Here is a 25,114-nt window from a genome sequence, read left to right as displayed (position 1 = left end):
AATGAGGCTCGAAGGCCTATTTATTGTTGAGAAACAATGGAAAACCCTAAACATCCAAAAACCTAACCCTAGAAGATGAAATGCCAAACTATGGGCCCCGTTTGTGTAAATTGGTACATCAACTTCCCGGGGTTGTAACTTTGGCATACGATCTTCGTTTGACGTGTACAATATCTCGTAAAGATCTACCCGAGAACTACAACTTTGGGAAGAGCAATATAGGTCCATGAACCCATGTTGCTCCCAGTTTTCCCAAAAAACGTCGTTTAGAGCCTCAAAACGACTCCGGAAGTTTAGGACCCGAAAAACTGCTAAAAATAGTAAACTGTGCTACAATTAAGGAAACTGAAAAGCTGAAAGAAACAATGGTGGGGGTCTTCAGACAAACGCCTTATTCTCCTTTCAATAGGTCTTCAGACAAACTTTTTCCTTCCTTCTTTCATCTTAGCTCTAATACCATGTTAGAAAATCAAAAAGGCAGAAAGATTTTCTTATGTTGATAATTACTTGTGATATTCTTATGTTCTTATTAATTTTCTTGTGTTCTTCTTTTATCTTTGTTTCATCAAGCAATTATCAAAAGAAAAACATAAATATCATGGACACAAGATGTAGGCAAACAGTCAAGGCTAAAACCCTTGTATAGGGGAAAACCCAGTCAACGAACTCTTCCTTCAATAGATTCAAAAACAAGATGAGATAGACCAAGACTCTAGACCCACAAACCTTCCTCCTCCACCAAGTCAGCCCTTCCTCCTTGTAAATATCCTTTTCTTAGTCTTCCAAATGTCAACCCTTCAAAGTGTATCTTCAATCCAAAACTTCAATACAGCAGCAGAATTTTCGGCCCAGCTACTCCAATATTTAGGCCTCCCCAGCAATTGTTGAATTTCGGCCTTCTAGCAAAACTCCAAAACTTCGCACGTGTGAAATGAGAGAGATAAATCGAATTCTTGACCTTGAAAGAGACCTTCTTCTTTGCCCTTAGACTTGTCCTCCTCTTCCTTGGAATTTCGTACTTTTCCAACAAAAATCTTCTACAAATCGAACTTGCTTGACTTGTTCTCCAAATGAGGCCGAGTTGCTCCAATATATAGGCTTCTTGTGAGGTTGAATTACCCTGTTTGAGGCAGACTTGGTGGAGGAGGCCTAGAAGACCTAAAATACAATAAAATAAATTTCTTCTTTGACAAATAAATCCCAAGAAGGGTTCATTACATTATGACATGGACAAGGACACTTGACATAAGCCCTAGAAGCCTACAAAGGAGGCTTTGACCTAAAACTAGTTGACCCTGTAACGAATAAAATATATAAATAATATAAATATAATGTAAAAGATAATAATCATAAATAATAGTTAGTTAAGCTAGTAATTAGGTTGAAGAGGCATGTCTAATAGGACATGACTCTTCATGAAGAGACACTTGCTTGGTATATAAGCAAGCCTCTCGTTCTCATTTGTAAATAATCATTCTTATTCTTATTCACATATTTAATATAATATTTATATCCTTAATGGATAATTTGATATTCCAAGTCTTTTGGAGTAATTAATCTATAGAAGGAACTTTGTTCGCTTCATTTGGTATCAGAGCCACGTTTGGCTGATCACCAGGCCTTTGGCTATCAACCTATCATCAACCTTGTTGCTGTCATAACCTTTGGCTATCAACCTTGTTGCTGTCATAATTGAAGCGTTTCGCCACACATTGGGAGATTCTCCATTTTTTAGGTCTTTGGCCATTTGCTACTATTTAGAAAAATAAAAATAAAAATAATAAAGAATAAAGAAGAAAAGAGGAAAGGAAATAATATATTCCGAACAAAAAAAAATATAAAAGGGTTTTACTTTATATATATATATATATATATATATATAAGGGTTTTACTTTATTGATAAAAGTGCATAATAAAGATAAGCGGGAATCTTTTCAAGTATATTTAAAACTTTTTACGTGGAGAAGCCCACAGTTTTAAAAACAACCCATGGTATTTTAAAAAGTTAAAAGGAAAAAAAAAACAAAAACAAAAAACAAAAGGAATACGTTTTACTTTTTACGTGGAGAACATTTTAACGGAGGTTTTAAAAACAACCCATGGTAATAGCCCATGGTATTTTAAAAGTTAAAGAAAAAACAAGGATACAAAAGCTCTTACGTGAAACGTAAATATTACTATTACTTTTTACATGAGGTTTTAAAAACAACCCATGGTAATAGCCCATGGTATTTTAAAAGTAAAAGATATTTTGATAACATTGGAGAAAAAATGTGTGATCTAAATAATTTAAATCGTTCAAATCTAAAGATTGTGACTGTACCAAGAGTCACGTCTCATCCAAATTAGTCACGACTCATCCAAATTTTCGAAAAAAAAAATATTATTATAATTATAAAAAAAATACTATATAAGCCTTATATAGTTACATATAAAAGGAAAAGTGGGTCTCAAAAAAGTATATATAGTTTTATATAATTATAATTTTATAATATATATAAATTAAAATTATATAATATATATAATTTATAATTATATATATTAAAAAAAAATTATTGTTATATAAAATTTTATTAATAGAGTGAACAAAAAAAGAAGAAGAAGAAGAAGATAATATTTGAAATATATATATATATATTAGATTTTTATAAGAGAGAAGTGGAAATATATTTTATAGATTAAAAGAATATATACCAAAAAAAAGAAGAAGAAATTATATAAAAAGAGAGGGAAAAAAAAGGAGAGAGAATATATCATAATAAAAAAAAATAATAGAAAAAATAAATAAATAAATTCTTGAAAAAAAAATTATTAAAAAAAAGTAATTTAAAAAAAAATATTTAATATTCAAGAAGCAAAAATAGAGTCTAATACAAAAATGAAGGCCATAAGATTCCCAGAAACCGCACCCAGAGATGGTAAAGCGTTATTTAACATTAAAGGAACTCTCGCAGGAAAAGATGTTATTATTTCTATTTCTCCGACAGAAGATGCAAATTATATAACACCTAAAATCGCAAACCAACTAGTTATTCCAAAGTCAAATATAACTGAAAAATTAGAATTAGACCTTTTTCGCAATAAAATATATGACAGCCAATTTACCATTAAACATTGAAGATTATACATTTGTATCACAATTCTCAGTTCAGACCCTATGGAACAATCAAGGGGACATTATTTTGGGTTTACCTTGGATGGAAACTTTAGGTTCATTTATTCTAAATACTAAGAAAAAGTTTTTAACATTTTCTTACAAGAAGAAGAAAATAACGCTCCAAGATTTTACACTAAAACCAAATTCAGTAACACCAGAAGATATCTTAGATATTTCAAAAGTAATGTCTCAAGAAGGTAAAAAGGTATTACAAAATATGCAAAAAAAAATTGACAAAATCAATGTTGACAAAAATGAAGAAGTTTCTCGATTTAAAAACCATAGCGAAAAATTGCTGACACAAATTAAGAAACTTAAGAAGGATAAGAAGTCATTAGAAAGCCAGGTCCAACAACTTATCAAGAAGGAAGCATCAAATGTAGGAATTCAAGTAGATGACAAAACAACAAATATTGATTCAGTGAATGTCACGACTTAGGAAGAAGATGAGTAAGTTGAAGAAAACAAGCACTTGGATGTTGCAGTTCAAACAATGAACATCCCCAGTGAACGTTTCATAACCAACTCAACAACATCTTCGCCAGAAGAAAATATAAAAATTGGCACATGCCCAGTAAGGAAAAATCAAACAAAAAAGGTTCCATATCGGCATCCAAATCATGAGAACAGACAAATCAACTATGCTACATATTTGAACCAATCAGAAACGAAACAACAAACTAATGTTCCAAAAAAGAGTAATGTAACCTCAACCCAGTGCTACGAGGACAAGTCGTTACAAAGTTTTAGTGATCAGAATGCTATACAGAAGATTAATCTAGGATGGTCTGATCCCTTCTCAGTGCGACAATTTTGTTTGTCACTAAGAAGATCATATCAGCTTGTATCGACGAAGATGACTGTTCCAAGAGAGAGAGACTTTCGAAGCCGAAAAAGAGATCAAGCCTTTTTCATCGACAAGCTTTGAGGACAAAGCTTTTTGAGGAAGGAGGCAATGTAACGAATAAAATATATAAATAATATAAATATAATGTAAAAGATAATAATCATAAATAATAGTTAGTTAAGCTAGTAATTAGGTTGAAGAGGCATGTCTAATAAGACATGACTCTTCATGAAGAGACACTTGCTTGGTATATAAGCAAGCCTCTCGTTCTCATTTGTAAATAATCATTCTTATTCTTATTCACATATTTAATATAATATTTATATCCTTAATGGATAATTTGATATTCCAAGTCTTTTGGAGTAATTAATCTATAGAAGGAACTTTGTTCGCTTTAGACCCAAGCATGAAACCCATGCTTTAATAAGTCAATTTTAATAATAATAAAATTTCATTTCACAAATACATTATATTGTGACTTTAAATACATTTATGAAGACCTAACCTAGTTACATTCTTCAACACGCAGATGGACAGATGCCAAAGAGGATGTAGATATGAATGGCAGAGAGGAACATTTAGTTATACAAAGGTGTGTTATGAAAGAGGATGCCAAAGGGAACATTTCAATGTATGCGGACCCAAGCTCAGTCAAACCATACGTTACACCTAAAGCAAATCATACCCATGATGCATTACATTCAGAGCACTAAGAAAAGACCTTTGATGTGTTACACTCAAAACGTTGGCTTATGATGTGTTACACTAGTATGGTTATAGTGGCGAAATCAAAATATGTTATGCAATGACAGACTAATTATATTCAACCTACCAGACCATAAATTTGCTAGAATTTTATGATTTGGAATTAATTAACTTCAAGGTATGTGCATTATTATTATGATTGTGATGACAAAAGTCGAAAGCAAAGGTTCTCATAGAGAGGTTCAACCATCGAGATCCCTCAGCAGCACTATGTTATCATTAGCAATAAGAGATCCAGTAGTTTGTTGATTTGGGGTAGCATCGGATGTGCTCTAGCCACGAAATTTCGTGGAGAGGTTGGGGCACATGAGATCTCCAATACCCAGAAAGGGTTTGGGCAAATTCTAAACAGATCAGGAGATATTAAAATAATTAATATTTTTAATGAAGTGCCTAAGTCTAAACTTCGGGAAAATAAAATATTAATGTGCATTAATATGAATATGTGTTAGAGTGGTCCAAAAGGCATGGATCAAGCCAAATCTAATCTTAGCAGTTGATTAGGGACGTAATCTTGGTCGTTGATATGTGAACAGGAAAAGTATAAGAGGAGGCTTGAGGGTCATATGGAGGATACACCAGAGTGATCAGTCATTCTATTCTCTAGAGCAGGGTTTGCTAAGAGAGATAGAATAGTGATCAGGAGTTGCAGCTGAGGGGCATTGAGTAGAGAGAGACAGAGAGGCAGAGATAGTGTCGAGAGAACAGCACAGTAGCCAGGGAGAGTGACGCAGAGCCAACCAGGGCTCACGCAGGGCCACGCAGAGGCCGTCGGGAGCTACGCAGAGCCTCAGAGAGGCCAGCATTGCTGACGCAAAGGGCCAGAGGGGTGGTGCAGGGCCTAGTAAGGTTGACACAAACCCATCCAGGGTGACGCAGGGCCAGCGCTGGGCAGAGAGGGGCTGACACAGTCCAGAGAGAGGCTGACGCTGGGGTTTCTAGGGCAAATTGGTGCTGAGGAGCTGCCGGAAGGATTATCCGGGGTTTCAGCCAAGAGATTTGTCAAAAACTGAGAGGTATTACTGCCAAGGAAATTCTCTGTTGGGTAGGCTAGTTTCGGCACCCAAATTGTACTCTGATATTGCTTAATAAGAAAACCCTCAAATAGTTGCACCGGTTTTCCCACATTGGATTTTTCCGAGGACATTGGTCCAAAAATAATGGTGTCATATGGTGTGATTTTTTTGTTTCCTTTAGTTGTTAATCTGTAATATGTTGAGCATGCACTAGTGTTTATTTTCAGTGTTTACATTGTAAATAACTTGTTAAGTAAAATAACAAGTAGATAGGAATAAATCAGAGAAAGTGTATGGAGGGTTTCTAACTAGGTAAACTTAGAAACTTCAACACAGTTGATTTTATTTATTCCCTGCCTTGGAAAACATTCATATCAATAGTATTATATGATCATCTCATTCTTTCTCTCTTCTTGAATTTTGGTTACTAATCCACAGAATTGTATTGTGATCTAATAACTATGGTCGGCTTCATGTCTTTTGAGAAAAGGGTGGTGAATCCTCTCAAGAAGCTATGGAGGCACTTATATGTTGAAAAGCGTAACTAGGTTCAGTCTTCATAATGACATGTGTAATTGTGATTTTATGTAATTGATGCAAAGAAGAAAAATAAAATTATTATTGTAATGCTCGACTCATGGGTTTCATGAGAAAGGAATTTTATTTTTAGGTAAGTCTCACATTGTGAGCCCTTAGGATTGGTCATAAAGTCAAATTGAGTCAATGTCATGTATGAAGGACCCTTCTTGGGCATGTTACATATTTTATGATTCATTGAAAGGATAAAAGGCCCCTCCAAGACCAAGCAAAAGCATCTCCTTCAAGTCGGCTGCAAGATGGAATAAAAGATCTACAACAAAAGCACATGTCGGCCCACATTCATGTCATGTCAGCTTATTTTCATGGGCAACCACTATAAATAGGCAGCTCGGCCTCATTTCAGAAACAAGAATTTTGGTCAAGAAGAGATCTGCAATAAGAAGTGCGAAAAGGTCAAGGAAGATAGTCTTATAGCCAACGAAGAGAAGGAAGGAAAGAACGAAGATATTTGGGTTTGTTTTAGGGCTGAAATCCTCCACACATGTGAAGAATCTTTGTTGTCCAAATTGCAGAAAGAGTCGAAGTATCACAGTCATACTTGGAGGTCAAATCAAGGAGAAATTCAAGGTGATACTCAAGCCGAGTTCAAGGAGAAGAAGTCTCCCTCTAGACCAAGGAAAAACAAGGGTCAAAGTTGGTCAAACTACATGAGCTAGGGTTTCTGAATTAGGGCCAAAAAGGTTGCAGGTCTAAAGCAGAGAAAAGGAAGCCGAATTTTGAAGGGTAGCCGAGAAGGAGGGAGAAGCAGAGGTTTGACTATTGTTGACTCAAGCAAGAAGGATCTCATCAAGAAAGCTTTGTGTCTTGGTCTTGGAGAGGCAAATAGGTCAAGGGTCTTGGTCTTGGTATTCGTCAATTGAAATCTCTATAAGAAGAAAAAATTGTTTGGGTTTTCCTCTCAATTGGGAGAGGTTTTGGCCCTAGTTGATCACCTATATTTTGTGTCTCTTGTCTCTTTATGGTTTATGAATTGGTAGTTGTTTGATGAAGAAGAACACTATAATAATCTAAATAAAAGAAGATCCTAATCTAAGAAGTAAAAAGCATTCACAAGCAGTTATCTAAAGAAGAGAAATCACCTAATTGCTATGCCCTAGATTTCTCAACAATACAAGCATCTATCTACTACCCAAAATATTAAGAGTCCTGGGGTTTACATTCTATATTAGGACATGAGATCCTGCCATGATGAAGATGTGCATGTGTAATGGTCTTGTGTTGATCTACAGGCCAATGACCGGCCAGTGCTGTGATTAATATAATAATTCAAGCCACCTCATTGGTACTGCTAATAGAAAACAACACACACACACACACACACACACATATATATATATACATATTAGCCTGCTATATTTCAGAGGCTACAACACTCTAATGGTGATTCTCGTAGAAGCTTGAAAGCGCGTTTGCAGTCGTTGTTTGCAAATGCAGCTGAATGTTTGCAATCGTTGTTTGCAAATGTGTTGTGGACGTTGCAAGGACAAGGTGGGCACGTTGTCCAGTTTGTGGGGTCAGCCAAGGAATTTTTTGCATGGTGCTTGCATTCTCAAATGCATCAAAGAATTCCTTCATGGAATACAAACAGTCAGCAACTCTTGTATATAAAAAGATGTATATTTGAATGATATGAAGGTTAGAGAATTGAATATTGTGTGAGAGAGTTCATGATCAGCCTGGTAAGGAGAGATAAAGAAAGAGTAGTAGAAGTGGAGCAGATTTGAGAAGGAAACGCAGAGAGGATAAGCAGTTGAACGGAGAGCAGAAATTGAGTTCAGAACAGAGACAAATACTAGGTAACCAGTAAAATCAATTTGTATTTTAATAGGGGATTCTAGTCTCCTTTCAGGTGGTAGCCTGAAAAAGAGCAGGTTGTAGCCTGTAGAAGAGGAAGTAGGAGCTTCCTTGCAAGTTGTAGCTTGCAGAAGAAATTCGAGGTAGTAACCTCCTATAGGTAGTGGCCTGCAGAAAATTTGATGTAACAAGGGAGTAGAAACTTGCCTTCAATCACTTCAGCGAAAATTCATGGTTTTTCCCTTTATGGCTTTCCACTTATATCTGGTGTCTTCGTGTGTTGCATGTTGAAAGTCTCACCTGTATGAATGCTTTTGAATTCATTATTATATGTAGAATGCAAATGTCTCTCTTGTAACTGCAAAAGAAACAATTAAGAGCTATACGTCATTAGTTGCAAAAGAAAATATTTGAAATTGAAAATTTAACTTGAATTGATTGTTTAAAAAGACACAATCACTGATTCACCGCCGCCCCCCCCCCACCCTCTCAGTAATTGCCAAGTATTCATTAGGGGACATTACATGAAGATTATAAAAATAAGACACCAGATAAAAGGATGCTTTATCATCATCCTAATTATAAAGGTCATTAACACATTAACCCAAGACAAAAATAATAATAATAATAATAAAATAAGTAAAGAAGCTATTATATTAAAGAGAAGCTCAAGAGTGAATTGTATCATTTTCCAAATAAAAAGAGTCATCGCCACATTGTTTTGAATAAAGTTGAGTTAAGGTGGTCCGACCCTTTCACAATAAGACAATTCTGCAATGCTTCATAGCTCATATCATCTTGTATCATCAACCACCAAAACTAATTAGGATGTTTTATCGTCATCATAATTATAAAGGTCATCAACAAATTAACCCAAGACGAAATCAATAAAAAAACTAAGTGAAGAACCTATTATATTGAATAGAAGTGTGGAATTGTATCATTTCCCAAATCACAAAAGTCATCACCACATAGTTTTGCATAAATTTGAGCTAGGGTGGTCTGAGCATTTCACAATAAGACAATTCTGCTCAACATTTTGCAGCTCATATCGTCTTGTATCAGCAACTATCACAGCTACAAGAACAAAGGATTGTGAAAAGGCATTATGAGCTAGAACAAGAGATAAATCTTTTCCATAAATATGTTTTGAAAACAAAGCATTTCTAAGGGGAAGGCAACATAATGAACATAAATATATATCTAAAATATCAACAGTAATAATAATAGTAGTAGTAGTAGTAAACAGTATTAATAAAGAGACACATGACCTAAACAAGTGACATGACCATTCAACCAATGTGACCCGTCAATGTGTATACAATGTACATACCGTCACAGAGGACATTGTAGATCAATCTATAATCTCTTGTATTACAATATAATACATATAATTTTTTTATGTTATCTTATTTACTTTGGATATTCAATTTATGAACCAAATTGTTCATGTAATATTTGGGAATCATACAGTAGTCTATGCCAACAAGTTTACTAGGGATGCCATCCACTAATGCATAGAAGCTTCCCTTGGGTTTCTTCGCAAGGTTTCCCTTGGAAATAATGACCTATGCTTAATATGAAGTAGTGTGCTACAGAGAAAACATAGTCCCAAGGTGGCAGTCTGCCTAATGAGGCCTAAATATCACCTTTAAGGTAGTCAATAAATGGGAATACACAGTAAACTATCCTGAGCATTCAACTATACTACTCTAGAATCTGAAGAAACCAAAATGTCCAAGAATTGTTAACTTGATAACCGTTCTACAGGCAGCAGAGTATTGAAATGTAGCTTTTCTTAAGTAGGTAGGCTCAAAGAGAGACCCTTTAATCTACCTGCCGTTTATTAACTGTAGGCATTCATGAGTATACCTAAGTTCTTAAATGGGATGTGGTCTAGATTTTTAATTCTTGCTTCACCTCATGATTTTTAAGAGCTTAATGGCATTGTTAATGCCAGGAAGCAGAAACTCCTAAGGTTCTCAGTGCCTTAAGTTCAACAAATGATGAAAAGAGTGACACAGATGGGAAAGTACATACTTCTGCAGCTTTTGAATCTTCTGAAGAATATGCCACCTCAAAAGAGCTACAAATGAGTGCACATCCAGGAAGCTTGCCAGATGATTATCAGGACGCTCTTGACAAGTTTGGAAAAAGTTTGACAGATTCCCATATTCTTAAATCAGAAACCAAACCTCTTCATGAATTTGAATCAGCGGAGATTGATGCAAGACCATTGGCATCCAGATCATTTACAGAAAGAAAATCAATAAGTGAGAAATCAATTATAGTGAGTAAACACAAACCACTGCATTCAGCTGCAGCTCCTTCAAAGGAAGCAAAAGATCCTGCCAAGGCATTCGCTACTAGAGAAGAATCACATACATCTACAGCTACCTTTGCAGCACCTGAAGAAGTTGGTAACCTTTCTACTAGAGACACTGCAGAAGCAAGAGAGGCAGTAGTATCTATACAAGGACAGGCCAAAGTGTCCAAAAGATCTCCAGCAATTAAGACAGTGACAGAGTTTGCCATAAGTTCTTTTGACCAACAACCAGTCTCTATTCCAGATTTGACTGAAAAAGGTGAGAGACCAGAAACAGTTCCAGCTACAAGTCCAGCAACAGATATTGCTGCTAACCTTCCCACAACAGACAGTAAAGAGACAACAGAGTCAACTGTAGAAAAAGAAAAATGTGATGAGGAATCTCACACAGATCTGTACACAGATGCAACAAAAGAGGAAGATGGAGCCAATGGCACAGTATTCAAGGGTGTGAGACTTATCAAACTTGAATGTGATAATGAGAATAGGGATTTTCACAGAAAAAATAATACTGATGAACAAAGGGACTTATCTAATATAAAAGTATGTGGAGAACCAGCCATGGCTCAAACCCCCAATGCAGCACAAGAAGTTGTTGAGAATTTTCCAACAAATAACGATGCAATGCTAGCAGAACAAACTATACCATTGGAAGAGTCACAAAAAGAAATCATTACAGGTCCTGCCACTGATGAAACAATGGAACCAAATGTCCTAAACACTTATCAAGTAAAACAAGATGCAAGAACTGGGGAACCTGAAAGCAGTCATGTTGAAAATGTTGTAATGACAAAGATCAGAAGCATTGACATCGTGTCTCCAGATATGGAAGACCGACAACGTGGAGAACCAGCCATGGCTCAAAACCCAAATGCAGCACAAGAAGTTGTTGAGATTTTTCCAGCAAAGAACGATGTGATGCTAGCAGAACAAACTATACCATTGGAAGAGTCACAAAAAAAAATCATTACAGCTCCTGCCAGTGATGAAACAGTGGAACCAAATGTCCAGAATATTTATCAAGTAAAACAGGATGCAAGAATTGGGGAATCTGAAAGCAGTCATGTTGAAAATGTTGTAATGACAAAGATCAGAAGCATTGACCAACAAGAAACAGTTCTGTCTCCAGCTATGGAAGATCAACAGACAAAATCACAAAGTAATCCAGCAAATATTACAACAACAAAAGTTGTCGGGATACTTCCGACCAAAGAAAATGAACAGATAGCATACCTGGCAGAACAAATAAATAAACAGCAAAAAGAAACCAGTAGAGCTCTAGCTAGTGATGTGACTACAGAGGGAACTGTTCTACAAATTGATGCAGCAACAGAGGATAAAGGTATGGGATATGAAAACAGTAACAAGAGAAATGTGGAAAAAACAGAAAGCACAGTTGATGATGAGCAACAGTTGACCTTGTCTCCTGCTTTGGAAGAGCAACATAAAAAAATGCAGTCAGCTCCATTTATCAATGAAGTAAAAGATGGAGAGATGCTTCATACAAGGAACAATGCCTGGGAAGCAGACCCAACAATTACTTCAGGTGAACTGCACAAAGTCCTGGATCCAATAGCAACTGATGCAACAAAAGAGGTAGATGTTACAGCATTAAATACAGCAGCACAGGGGCAATGCATGGATATTCAAAGTATTAAGATCAGGAAAGCAGAAGAGACAGCAAGTATATATGATGAAAAAAAGCAGGACCCTCTAGAAGACAAGGGTAAAGACCCATATCCAGCACCACCTGCCAGTGCAGTAACATCAAACGCTAATATTCCAATGATGGATAGAACAAATGCCACACTCCAAACAGGACAACATCACAAACTATCATGTACAACTACAACAATAAAAAAAGACATTCAGGCTGACAATGTTGCAGCAGAGGCTGTACTAGATGTGGAAATTGAATGCAAGGATATTAAAGTTGACCAAAATAATAAAAATATAGATGTTGATGAGCAACTAAATGTGTCATCTCCATCATTGAAAGAGAAATATGAGGAATCCGACATAGCTCAACCTACTATTTTAGCACTAGCAGTCATTAAGACTTTTAATGCAAAGGATGATACAGTGGAATTAAAACAAATAAGACTACAGGAAGAACTTCATAAAGAATTCAATAGGACTTCTGTCATTGATGCAACAGCGGAGGCTACTAATGAAGAAAGAGGGGATGCAAAAGTTGAGGAACTTGAAAGCAGTGGTGTTCAAGAGCTAAAAGAGCCAGAGAGCAGAAGCATTGACCAGCAGGAAACAGTCTTGTATCCTGTATACCAAACAGAAGAATCACACATAAGTCCAGTTATTGTTCCAGCAACAAAAGTTGATGGGATGCTTCCAACAGTTAGCATGCAGACAACAGAGCTGACAATAACAACAGATGAAAAGAACAAAGAATCCAGTAGTTCTCCAGATGCGAATGTGGAAACAGAGGAAGATCCTTTACTCATTAATATAGCAAGAGAGACTAAAGGCTCAGAACATGGAAGGAATAATGGGGAAAATGCAGAAAGGACACAAAGCACAAGTGCTGAGCAACAATCAAACTTGTCTCCGGCTTTAGAAGAGCAACATGAAGAGTCACAGACATGTTCAGATATCAATGCAGCAAAAGAAGTCCCTGAGAGTGTTCATAATAAGGAAAATGCTTGGGAAGCATACCCAATGATACCTTCAGAAGAACTGCATTACCACTCACATATGGTAGTGACCAAGATAAAAATGGAGGAAGATGCTATAGCTATCAATGGAGCAGAAAAGGGTGAAGCCACCAAACTTGAAGGTAATGATGTTGAAAATGCACAAGGACCAGCATGTCTCTTTGTCAACAAGGAACAGTTACAATCTCTTCCAGCTATAGAAAAACAAGGTCAAGAAATAGATCAAACTCTAGGTATTGATGGAGTAACAGAAATTGTTGAGAGACTTGCCACTATAACTGGAACAGATATAAGTGGTATACAAGATCAAAAAGAGCCAGAAAGTAGAAGCACTGATGAACATGAAACAATCTCATATCCATCATTGGTGGACCAAAGAGAAGAATCACACAGAAGTCTAGATATTGTTTCAGTAACAAAAGTTGATCAGATGTTTCCAACAAATAATGAGGTACAGACAACAGACTTGACAATAACAACAGACGAAAACCACAAACAATCTAGAAGAGCTCCAGATGATAATGTGAGAACTGAGGAAGATGCTCTAGTCATTAATGCAGCAAGAGAGGCTGAAGGTTTGGAACATGAAAGTAATATTGAAAAAAATGCAGAAAGGGCAGAAAGGACAAATGCTGAGCAACGACCAACCTTGTCTCCAGTTTTAGAAGAAGAACATGAGGATCCACAGACCTGTTCAGATACCAATGAAGAAAAAGAAACTTCTGAGACTGTTCACAGGGAGGAAAATGCATGGGAAGCAAACCCAGTGATATCTTCAAAAGAACTGCATGACCAATCGCATGCAGCAGCAACTGAAACAAAAATAGAGGAAGATACCACAGCTATTAATGGGGTACAAGAGGGTGAATCCACAAAACTTGAAAGTAATAAAGTGGAAAATGCACAAGAAACAGCAGGCCTGTGTATCAACAAGGAACAGTTGCATTCTCCTCCATCTATAGAAGAACAAGGTCAAGAAACAGATCCAACTCCAGATAATGATGGAGTAACAGAAGTTTTTGAGAACGTTGCCATTACTAATGGAAAACATATAAAGGGTATTCAAGATCTAACACAGCCAGATAGTAGAAGCATTGACCAACAGGAAACAATCTCATATCCATCTTTGGCAAACCAAACAGAAGTATCACAAAGAAGTCCAGTTATTCCAGCAAAAGAAGTTGATGGGATGTTTCCAACAAAGAATGAGGCACAAACAACAGACCTGCCAATAACAACAGATGAAAAGCACAAAGAATACAGTAGAGCTCCAGATGCAAATGTGAGAATTGAGGAAGATGCTCTGCTCATTGATGCAGCAAGAGAACCTGAAGGTTTGGAACATGAAAGGAATAATGACGAAAATACAGTAATGACAGAAACCACAAATGCTGAACAACTATCAACCTTGTTGCCAGATTTTGAAGAACAACATGAAGATTCACAGACATGTTCAGAAATCAATGCAGCAAATGAAATTCCTGAGACTGTTCGCAGGAAAGAAAACACTTGGGAAGCAGACCCAATGATATCTTCAGAAGAACTGCATGACCAATCACATACAGTGGCAACTAAAACAAAACTAGAGGAAGACTACATAGCTATCAATAGGGTAGAAAAGGGTGAATCCATGGAACTTGAAAGCAACAATGTGGAAAATGCAGAAGAACCAGCAAGCTTGTGTGTCAACAAGGAACAGTCACACTCTCCTCCAGCTATAGAGGTACAAGCTCAAGAAACAGATCAAGCTCTAGATACTGATGGAATACGAGATAATGCAGAGATCCTTGATAATATAATTGTAACACATATAAGTGGTATTCAATATCTAAAAGAGCCAGAAAGCAGAAGCATTGTCCAACAGGAACCAATCTCATATCCATCATTGGTAGACCAAAAAGAAGAATCACACAGAAGTCCAGTTATTATTCCAGTAACAAAAGCTGATGAGATGTCTTCAACAAATAATGAGGCACAGACAAAAGACTTGACAATAACAGCAGATGAAAACCACAAAGAAACCAGGCGAGCTCCAGATGATAATGTGAGAACTGAGGAAGATGCTCTACTCATTAATGCAGCAAGAGAGGCTAAAGGTTTGGAACATGGGAGGAATATAGACAAAAGTGCAGAAAGGGCAGAAGGCATAATTGCTGAGCAACAATCAACCTTGTCTCCAGCTTTAGAAGAACATGAAGATCCACAGACCTGTTCAGATATCAATGCAGCAAACGAAACTTCTGAGAATGTTCATGGGAAGGAAAATGCCTGGGAAGCTGACCCAATGATACCTTCAAAAGAACTGCATGATCAATCAGACACAGCAGCAACTGAAACAAATGTAGAGGAAGATGCTATAGCTATCAATGGAGTAGAAAAGGGTGAAGCCATAGAACTTGAAAGTAACAAAGTGGAAACTGCACAAGAACCAGCAAGCATTTGTGTCAACAAGGAAGAGTCGCACTCTCCTCCAGCTATGGAGGAACAAGGTCAAGAAATAGATCCAATTCTAGATACTAATGGAGTGTCAGAAGTTGTTACGAGCCTTGCCACTATTAATGCAACACACATAATGGGTGTTCAAGATCTAAAGGAGCCAGAAAGCAGAAGCATTGACCAACAGCAAATGATCTCATATCCATATTTGGTATACAAAACAGAAGAATCACATAGAAGCCCAGTTATTGTTCCAGCAACAGAAGTTGAGGGGGTGTTTCCAACAGATAATGAGGCAAACACAACTGACCTGCCAATAACAACAGATGAAAAGCACAAAGAATCCAGTAGAGGTCTAGATGCAAATGTGAGAGCTGAGGAAGATGCTCTGCTCAGTAATGCAGCAAGAGAGGCCGATGTTTTCCACATTGATAGGGTAGCAGAGGACAGAGATATAAAACATGAAAAGGATAATGGGAAAAATGCAGAAAAGACCAAAGCCACAGGTGTGGATGAGCAACCTTCGACCTCATATCCTGCTCTAGAAGAACAACACGAAGAACCCAAGGCATCTCCATATATCCATGTAGGAATAGAAATTCCAAAGACCATTCACACACAGGATAATGTATCAGAAGAAGACCTAACTATAGCTCCTAGAGCACTTCATAAATACTCGGACATAACAACTTCTGAAAGGAAAATAGAAGTAGATGTTACAGCCATCATTGAAGTAGCTGAGAGGGAGCTGGTGGAAGTTAAAAGCAATAAAGTGGAAAAAGCAGAAGAACCTGCAAGTAAATATGTTGACAGACAAAAGTCATGCTCACCTGCAGCGATGGAAGAAAAAGTTGAATCAGATCTGGCTCGAGCTAACCATGTATTAAATGAAATTGCTGAGAACCTTTCCATGATGGATGAGACTACAACAGCAGTACAAACAGAAAGCCATCACAAAGAGACTAACATAACTCCATTAATAAGAAGTGATGCACATACAGCAGACATGATGGTAGAAATGGCAGAACAGGATAAAGAATATGGCAGAGCTCCAGCTATTGATGCAATAACAGAGGACAAAAGTGTGGAACATGAAAGTGATAATGGGGAAAATGCAGAAAAAACTCAAACCACAGGAGCTGACAGGCAACCTTCATCGTTATGTCCAACTCTAGAAGAAAAACATGAAGAATCGAAGGTATCCTCATATATCAATGCAGTAATAGAAGTTCCAAAGACTATTAACACACTAGACAATGAATCAGCATCAGACCTGACTGTAGTTTTTGAAGAACTGCATAAACACTCATACACAATTAATTCTGAGAGAAAAATAGAGATGGATGTTCATTCCATTAATGGAGTAAATGAGGGGAACGTGGTAGAGGTTAAAAGCAATAAAGTGGAAAAAGCAGAACTGGCAAGTGAATATGTTGACAAACCTCAGTTGCACTCACCTGCAGCTATGGAAGAACAAGTTGAAGGCTCAGATTCAGCTCCCACTACCAGGGCAGTAAAAGAAATTGCTGAAAACCTTTCCATGTTGGATGAAACAACAGCAGTACAAACAGAAAAGCATCATGAAGAATCTAACACAACTACATTAACAGATTTGGAAGGAGATGATGCACATACAGCACACTTGATGGTAGGAAAGGAAGCACAGGATAAAGAATCCAGCAGACCTCCAGATACTGATGCAATAACAGAAGACAAAGGTGTGGAACATGAAAGTGATGATGAAAGAAACACAGAAAAGACTGAAACCACAGGTGTTGATGAGCAACCTTCAACCTTGTCTCCAGCTCTAGAAGAGCAACATGAAGAACTACAGTCATCTCTATATATCAACGCAGCAACAGAAGTTCTAAAGACACATTACACATGGGACAATGCATCAGAAGCAAACCTCATTTTAGCTACTAATGAACTGCATAAACACTCAGACACAACTTCTGACAGGGAAATAGAGGCAGATCTCACTGCCAGTGACGAAGTAGCTGAGAGGAAAGTGCTGGAAGAAAAAAGCAACGACAAGGAAAGAGCAGAGGAACCAGAAAGTAAATATGTTGAGAAACAACAGTCACATTCACCTACAGCTATCAGAGAACAAGTTGAAGACTCAGATCTGACTCGCACTATCAGTGCAGTAAAAGAAATTGCAGAGAACATTCCCATGATGGATGAAACTACGACAGCAGTGAAAAAAGAATACCATCATAAAGACTTCCATATAACACTGTTCATGGATTCAACAAAAGATGAAGACGTTCTAGCTAATAGTATTGCAGTAAAGGTTGTAGAAGTTGCAGAATCCAAAGAAAAAGTTGCTGAAAAGGGGAAAAAGCTTGAAAATGCAGATGCTGATGAACAGCAAAGTGTTTCATCCCCTATTTTGACAAAAATTTGTGAAGAAACAGATGCAACTCAAACCACTGATACAGCACCAGAAGCTGCCGAAACATTTGCTGATGAGCAGAAAAGCTTTTCATCTTCAGTTCTACAAGAATGTGAAGAGACAGATACAACTGAAGCCACCGACACAGCACCAGAAGCTGTCGAGACCTTTGCTGATGAACAGCAGATTACTTCATCTTCAGCATTGAAACAAAATTGTGAAGAAGAAGACATAGCTGAAGCCACTGTTACAGCACAAGAAGCTGTTAGGAACTTTGACACAAATGACAATAAAATGGCTGCAAAAGAAACAATGGAAGTGAAAGAGCCACGTAAAGATATAAATATGACTCTTATCACTGATGCAGCAATAGGGGCAGGTGTTGGAAACCAAGAAAACCGTGAAAATGTAGATGCTGATCAACAACAAAGTGTTTCATCTCCAGTTTTGGAAGAAAATAGTGAAGAAAGAGACACAACTCAAGCCACTGATACAGCCTCAGAAGCTCTTGAAACCTTTGGTGATGAGCAGCAAAAAATTTCACCTTTTGCACTAAGGGAATGTGAAGAGACAGATGCAATTGAAGCCACTGTTACAGAACCAGAAACTGCTGAGGCCTCTAATAGTGAACAGAAAACTATTTCATCTTCAGTTTTGAAAGAAAAATGTGAAGAAACAGACACAGCACTAGCCACTAATACAGCACAAAATGCTGTTGAAACCTTTGTTGATAAGCAGAAAAAAATTTCATCTTTAGTTCTAAAGGAATGTGAAGAGACAAACACATGTGAAGCCACTGATACAGCACCAGAATCTGTTAAGGCCTTTGATGATGAACAGAAAAGTACTCCTGTTTTGAAAGAAAACTGTGAAAAAACAAATGCAACTCAAACCACTGATACAGCACCAGAAGCCGCTGAAATCTTTGTTGATGAGCAGCAAAAATTTTCATCTTCAGGTCTACAAGAATGTGAAGAGACAGATACAAGTGAAGCCACTGATACAGCACCAGAAGCTGTTAAGGCCTTTGATACTGAACAGAAAAGTACTCCATCTTCTGTTTTGAAAGAAAATTGTGAAGAAACAGACGCAACTCAAACCACTGATATAGCACCAGAAGCTGCTGAAATCTTTGTTGATGAGCAGCAAAAAATTTCATCTTCAAGTCTACAAGAATGTGAAGAGACAGATACAAGTGAAGCCACTGATGCAGCACCAGAAGCTGTTGAGACCTTTGTTGATGAACAGCAGAGTATTTCATCTTCAGTGTTGAAAGAAATTTCTGAAGAAACAGACATAGCTGAAGCCACTGATACAGCACAAGAAGCTAAAGAACCACATAAAGAAATCAATATGACTCTTGTCAGTGATGGAACAACAGGTGCAGGTGTTGAAAACCAAAGAAACCATGAAAATGTAGATGCTGATCAAAAAGAAAGTGTTTCATCTCCAGTTTTGGAAGAAAATAGTGAAGAAACAGACACAACTCAAGATACAGGGATGAAACCTTTGGTGATGAGCACAGTTTCATCTTTTGCTAAAGGTATGTGAAGAGGACACAACTGAAGCCACTGCAGCACAAGATGCTGTCGACCTTTGTTGATGAGCCTCTTTAGTAAAGGATGTGAAGAGCATGTGAAGCCACTGATACAGCAAGTTGTTCATCTTTTGCTCTAAAGGTATGTGAAGAGACTGACACACCACTGAAGCAGCACCAGAAGCAAAAGATGCTTTCATCTTTGTTGAAGAGCAGATACAAGTGAAAGTGATACAGCACCAGAAGCTGTTAAGGCATTTGAATGAACAGAAAAGTACTCATCTTCTGTTTTGAAAGAAAATTGTAAAGAAACAGATGCAAAGACAACATACAGTGAAGCTGCCATCTGTTGATAGCAGCAAAAATTTTCATCTTCAGGTCTCTGTGAAGAGATAGATCAGTGGCCTTTGATAGCATGAACAGAAAAGCAGAGTATTTCATGTTCAGTGTTGAAAGAAAACTAGAAACAGACATAGCTGAAGCCACTGATACAGCACAAGAAGCTAAAGAGCAACTAAAGAAATCAATATGACTCTTGATACAGCAGATGCAGGTGTTGAAAACCAAAGAAACCATGAAAAAGATGTTGCTCAACTGAAATGCTTTTGTTGGAAGAAAATAGTGAAGAAACAGCAAAGGGATACAGCATCGGAAGCTGTTGAAACCTTTGGTGATACAGCAGAATGTTTGATCTTTTGCTCTAAAGGTACAAGTGAACTGAAGCCACTGATACAGCACAAGATGCTGTTGAAACCAGAATCTTTGTTAAAGGAATTTGATGATACAGAAAAGTTAAACTCCATCAGAAAAGTACTGTTTTTTGAAAGAAACTGATTGAAGCTACTGAAACTTTGTTGGTGATGCAAATCAAACAAGAATGTGAAGAGACAGATAAAGTGATGATACAGCACCAGAAGCTGCTGAAATCTTGATGAAAAGATCCAGCTTCAAAAATTTTCATCTTCAGGTCTACAGCTGCTGAAATCTTTGTTGATGAGAGATCTTCATACAATGTGAAGAGATAGATACAAGTGAAGCCACTGACACAGCACCAGAAGCTGTTGACACTTTTGTTCATGAACAGCAGAGTATTTCATCTTCAGTGTTGAAAGAAATTTCTGAAGAAACAGACATAGCTGAAGCCACTGATACAGCACAAGAAGCTAAAGAGCCACATAAAGAAATCAATATGACTCTTGTCAGCGATGAAACAATAGATGCAGGTGTTGAAAACCAAAGAAACCATGAAAATGTAGATGTTGATCAACAACAAAGTGCTTCATCTCCAGTTTTGGAAGAAAATAGTGAAGAAACAGACACAACTCAAGCCAGGGATACAGCCTCGGAAGCTGTTGAAACCTTTGGTGATGAGCAGCAGAAAGTTTCATCTTTTGCTCTAAAGGTATGTGAAGAGACTGTCACAACTGAAGCCACTAATACAGAACCAGAAGTTGCTGAGACCTTTAATAATCAACAGAAAAGTATTTTGTCTTCAGTTTTGAAAGAAACTTGCAAAGAAACAGACATAGCTCAAGCCACTGATACAGCACCAGAATTTATTGAGAACATTTATTTAAATAAAATTGCGATGGTAGCAAAAGAAAGAATGGTGGTGAAGGAGCCACATAAAGAATTCATCGTGGCTCCTATCACAAATCCAACAACAGACACAGTTGTTGAAAGTGAAAGAAAAATTGAAAATATCGATGCTGATAAACAGCAAAGTGTTTCATCACCAGTTTTGAAAGAAAAATGTGAAGAAACAGACACAACTTTAGCCACCAATACAACACAAGAAGCTGTTGAAACCTTTGCGGTTGAGCAGCGAAGTTTTTCATCTTCAGTTTTAAAAGAATGTGAAAAGACAATCACATCTGAAGCCACTGATACAGTACCAGAAGCTGTTGAGGCCTTTACAGATGAACAGAAAAGTACTGCATCTTCTGTTTTGAAAGAATATTTTGAAGAAACAGATGCAACTCAATCCACTGATATAACACCAGAAGTTGTTGAAAAATTTGTTGCTGAGCAGCAAAAACTTTCATCGTCAGTTATACAAGAACGTGAAGAGACAGATACAACTGCAGACACCAACACAGCACCAGAAGCTGTCGAGACCTCTGCTGATGAACAGCAGAGTATTTCATCATCAGTGTTGAATGAAAATAGTGAAGAAACAGATATAGCTGAAGCCACTGTTACAGCACTAGAAGCTGTTGAGAACTTTGACACAAATGACAATGAAATGGTCACAAAAGAAACAATGGAAGTGATAGAGCCATATAAAGAAATCAATATGACTCTTATCACCATTGTAACAACAGGGGCAGGTGTTGAAAACCGAAAAAACAATGAAAATGTATATGCTGATCAACAACAAAGTGTTTCATCTCCAGTTTTGGAAGAAAACAGTGAAGAAACAATCACAACTCAAGCCACTGATACAGCCTCAGAAGCTCTTGAAACCTTTGGTGATGAACAGCACAAATTTTCATCTTTTGCTCTAAAGGAATGTGAAGAGACAGACACAACTGAAGCCACTGATACAGAACCAGAAGCTGCTGATACTTCTAATAATGAACAGAAAAGTATTTCATCTTCAATTTTGAAAGAAAATTATGAAGAGACAGACATAGCTCAAGCTAGTGATACAGCAGCAGAAGTTATTGAGAACTTTTATAGAAATGAAAATGCAATGGTAGAAAAAGAAACAATGTTGATGAAGGTGCCACATAAAGAATTCAACATGACTGCTATCACAAATGCAACAACAGACACAGTTGTTGAAAATGAAAGAAACCATGAAAATACAGATGCTTATAAACAGCAAGGTGTTTCATCCCCAGATTTGAAAGAAAAATGTGAAGAAACAGACAAAACTCTAGCCACTAATACAGCACAAGAAGTTGTTGAAACTTTTGGTGATGAGCAGCAAAGATTTTCATGTTCAGTTCTAAAAGAATGTGAAGAGACAAACACATCCAAAGCCACTGATACAGCACCAGAAACTGTTGAGGCCTTTGATGATGAACAGAAAAGTACTCCATCCTCTGTTTTGAAAGAAACTTACGAAGAAACAAACATACCTCAAGACACAGAACAGCACCAGATGCTGTTGAGAGCTTTTACACAAATGAAAATGGAATGGTAGCAAAAGAAACAATGGAAGTGAAGGAGCCACATAAAGAATTGAAAATGACTCTTATCACCAATGCAACAACAGATGCAGATGTTCCAGTTATGGATGAAATCAAAGAGAATGCAAAAGTCCAAGAATTGGAAAGTAGTAGTGAAGAAATCATAAAAGAGCCAGAAAGCAGATGGCTTGACCACCAAAAGTCATTTTTGTCTTCGGCTATGGAAGAAGAACACGAAGAGTCACACACAAATCTAGTCAACTCTGGATCAACAGAAATTGTCAGGATCCTTCCAACAAAAAATGATGCACAGACAGCAGACCCAATGATGTCAACAGAAGAAAATCATGAAAAATCCAACAAAGCCCCAGATACTGATCTGAAAATAGAAGCAGATTCAATATTCATCAATGCAGTGACAGAGGAGAAATATGTGGGACATGAAAACAGTAACGTAGAAAATGCAAAAGAGATGATAACAACAGGTCCCCATGAGCCACACTCAACCTTGTCTCCACCTTTGAAAGAACAGCATGCGGAATCAGAAGCATCTCCAGCCATCAAGGAAGTGACAGAAATTTGTGAGACCATTGATACATGGGGCATTGCTCAGACACAAGAAGTGACGATATATTCTGAACAACATCATGAAAAACCAGACACAATATCTCCTCGTGAAACAACAGGCATAGATGTTATGAATATGAAAGCAATAGCAGATGACGAAGTTGATGAACTCGTAAGTAGCAAGGTGGAAAAATCAGACGAACTAGCAAGGATATATGTTGAAAAGCAACAATCGCACTCTCCTCCAACAATGAGAGAACAAGATGAAGAATCAAATCAGATCCTAGCAACCAATGCAGCAATAGAAATTATCAAGAACCACCATACAAAGGATGTTGCACAGACAACAGACCCCACAGCATCATCAGAAGAGCAATTCAAAGGATCAGATAAAACTCCAGTTGGCGATTCAACGATAGAAGATCTTGAAGACGTTCAACATATTAAAGTGTTATCAAAAGGTGCACAATCCATGGGATATGTAAGCAAAAATATTGATAGTGCAGAACATCCAGATACAGATGCCAGCAAACAACAAACAGCCTCATTTCCAACTTCAAAAGTGGAGTGTGAAGAATCAGACATAATTCAACCAAGCAAAGTAAGAACACAAACTGTTGACACCTTTGACTCAAAGAATGATGCAGAGAGAGCAGACCCCACAGTACCAAGGGAGGGAAAGGAAAAAGAACCTAACAATGCTCCAACTGCTGAGGAAACAAGAGATAATGGTATAGCCATGGGCACAAAAACAGAGGATATAAAAGTCAGAGGACTTCAAGGCAGTGATGTTGAAAATTTAGAAAAGATAGATAGCACAGGGGAAGGACATCAACATATAGTCTTGTCAACATATACATTTCCAGCTAGGAGTTCAGCAACTGAAATTGTTGAAGCCCTTCCCACAGGGAACAATGCAAAGAAAGCAGAGCTAATGGTACAAGCCAAAGAATGGCAGAAAGAATCTGAAAGTACTCTCATGACTGATGCACCAACAGAGACAGGTTCGTTTGTTGTTGATGCAGTACTACATGATGTAGTTGTGGAAAAAGAAAGCAATAACATTCAGAATGTAGAAGAGGGAAGAAGTAAAAATGTTTACAAACAGCAAGCATATTTATCTCCAGTTAGGGAAGAACATCATGAAGAATCACAAATAATGTCAGATACCAATGCACTGACAGAAATTGGTCAAATTCATTACAGAAGGGACAAGGAACAAATAACAGACCCAATTGCAATTTCAGATCCAAAATCACACACAACTCCACCTTCTGATCCAAAATCTACAGTAGATGATATAGCTGTTAGTTCCATCACAACAGGTGACACTGTACAACTCAAAGGAAGTAATCATGAAAATGCAGAAGAACCAGAAAATGAAATCGCTGATGAACTACAAAGAGTCCCATCCCAAGCTCTGGAAAAAAAATCTGGACAGCCAAACACAGCTAAACCTACCATTGCAACAATGGAAATTGATGAGACCACTGGCACAAGGAACAATGCACAGATAGAAGACATGAGGGCTCCAACAGAGAATTTTGACATAGCTCAAAAAAATATAGAGGCAGAAGTTCTAGCTATGGATAGAATAACAGAGGAAGTAACTGCTGGAATGATCAGAAGCACAACTGTTGAAACTCCAGAGGAAAACAGCACAGATGTTTACCAACAGTCTGTCTCATACCAAAATCTGGAAGAACATCTTGCAGCATCAGCAGCAGTTTCAGAGCATTGTGAAATAAAAGAAATTGCAGATGCCCTTCTCACAAGCAAGAATACCTGGACTATGTATGAAACAGTACCGATAGAACAAAAGCATGAAAAAATAGATAAGTCTAGCAACCAATGAAACAACA

At 37.3% G+C, this 25,114-nt stretch overlaps 1 protein-coding gene across 1 annotated transcript in view; it reads left to right on the top strand.

The window, feature by feature from the left end:
• Positions 1 to 19,901, top strand: part of LOC149180475 (uncharacterized) — a 73,834-nt gene extending 53,933 nt beyond the window's left edge. Inside the window, exons 2-3 of the mRNA XM_089413885.1 lie at positions 10,140 to 19,554; positions 19,819 to 19,901. Coding sequence (XP_089270011.1) covers positions 10,140 to 19,554; positions 19,819 to 19,901 — 9,498 coding nt within the window. The remainder of the gene's footprint in view (positions 1 to 10,139; positions 19,555 to 19,818) is intronic.
• Positions 19,902 to 25,114: the final 5,213 nt, after the last annotated feature.

Source organism: Pinus tabuliformis, chromosome 3_2 (assembly GCF_031772625.1).
Source record: "Pinus tabuliformis cultivar Carrire ecotype Pingquan chromosome 3_2, CPIR1, whole genome shotgun sequence".
NCBI lineage: Eukaryota > Viridiplantae > Streptophyta > Pinopsida > Pinales > Pinaceae > Pinus > Pinus tabuliformis.
Note: the sequence above shows the minus strand (reverse complement) of the source record. Positions and strands in the feature narration are given on the sequence as shown.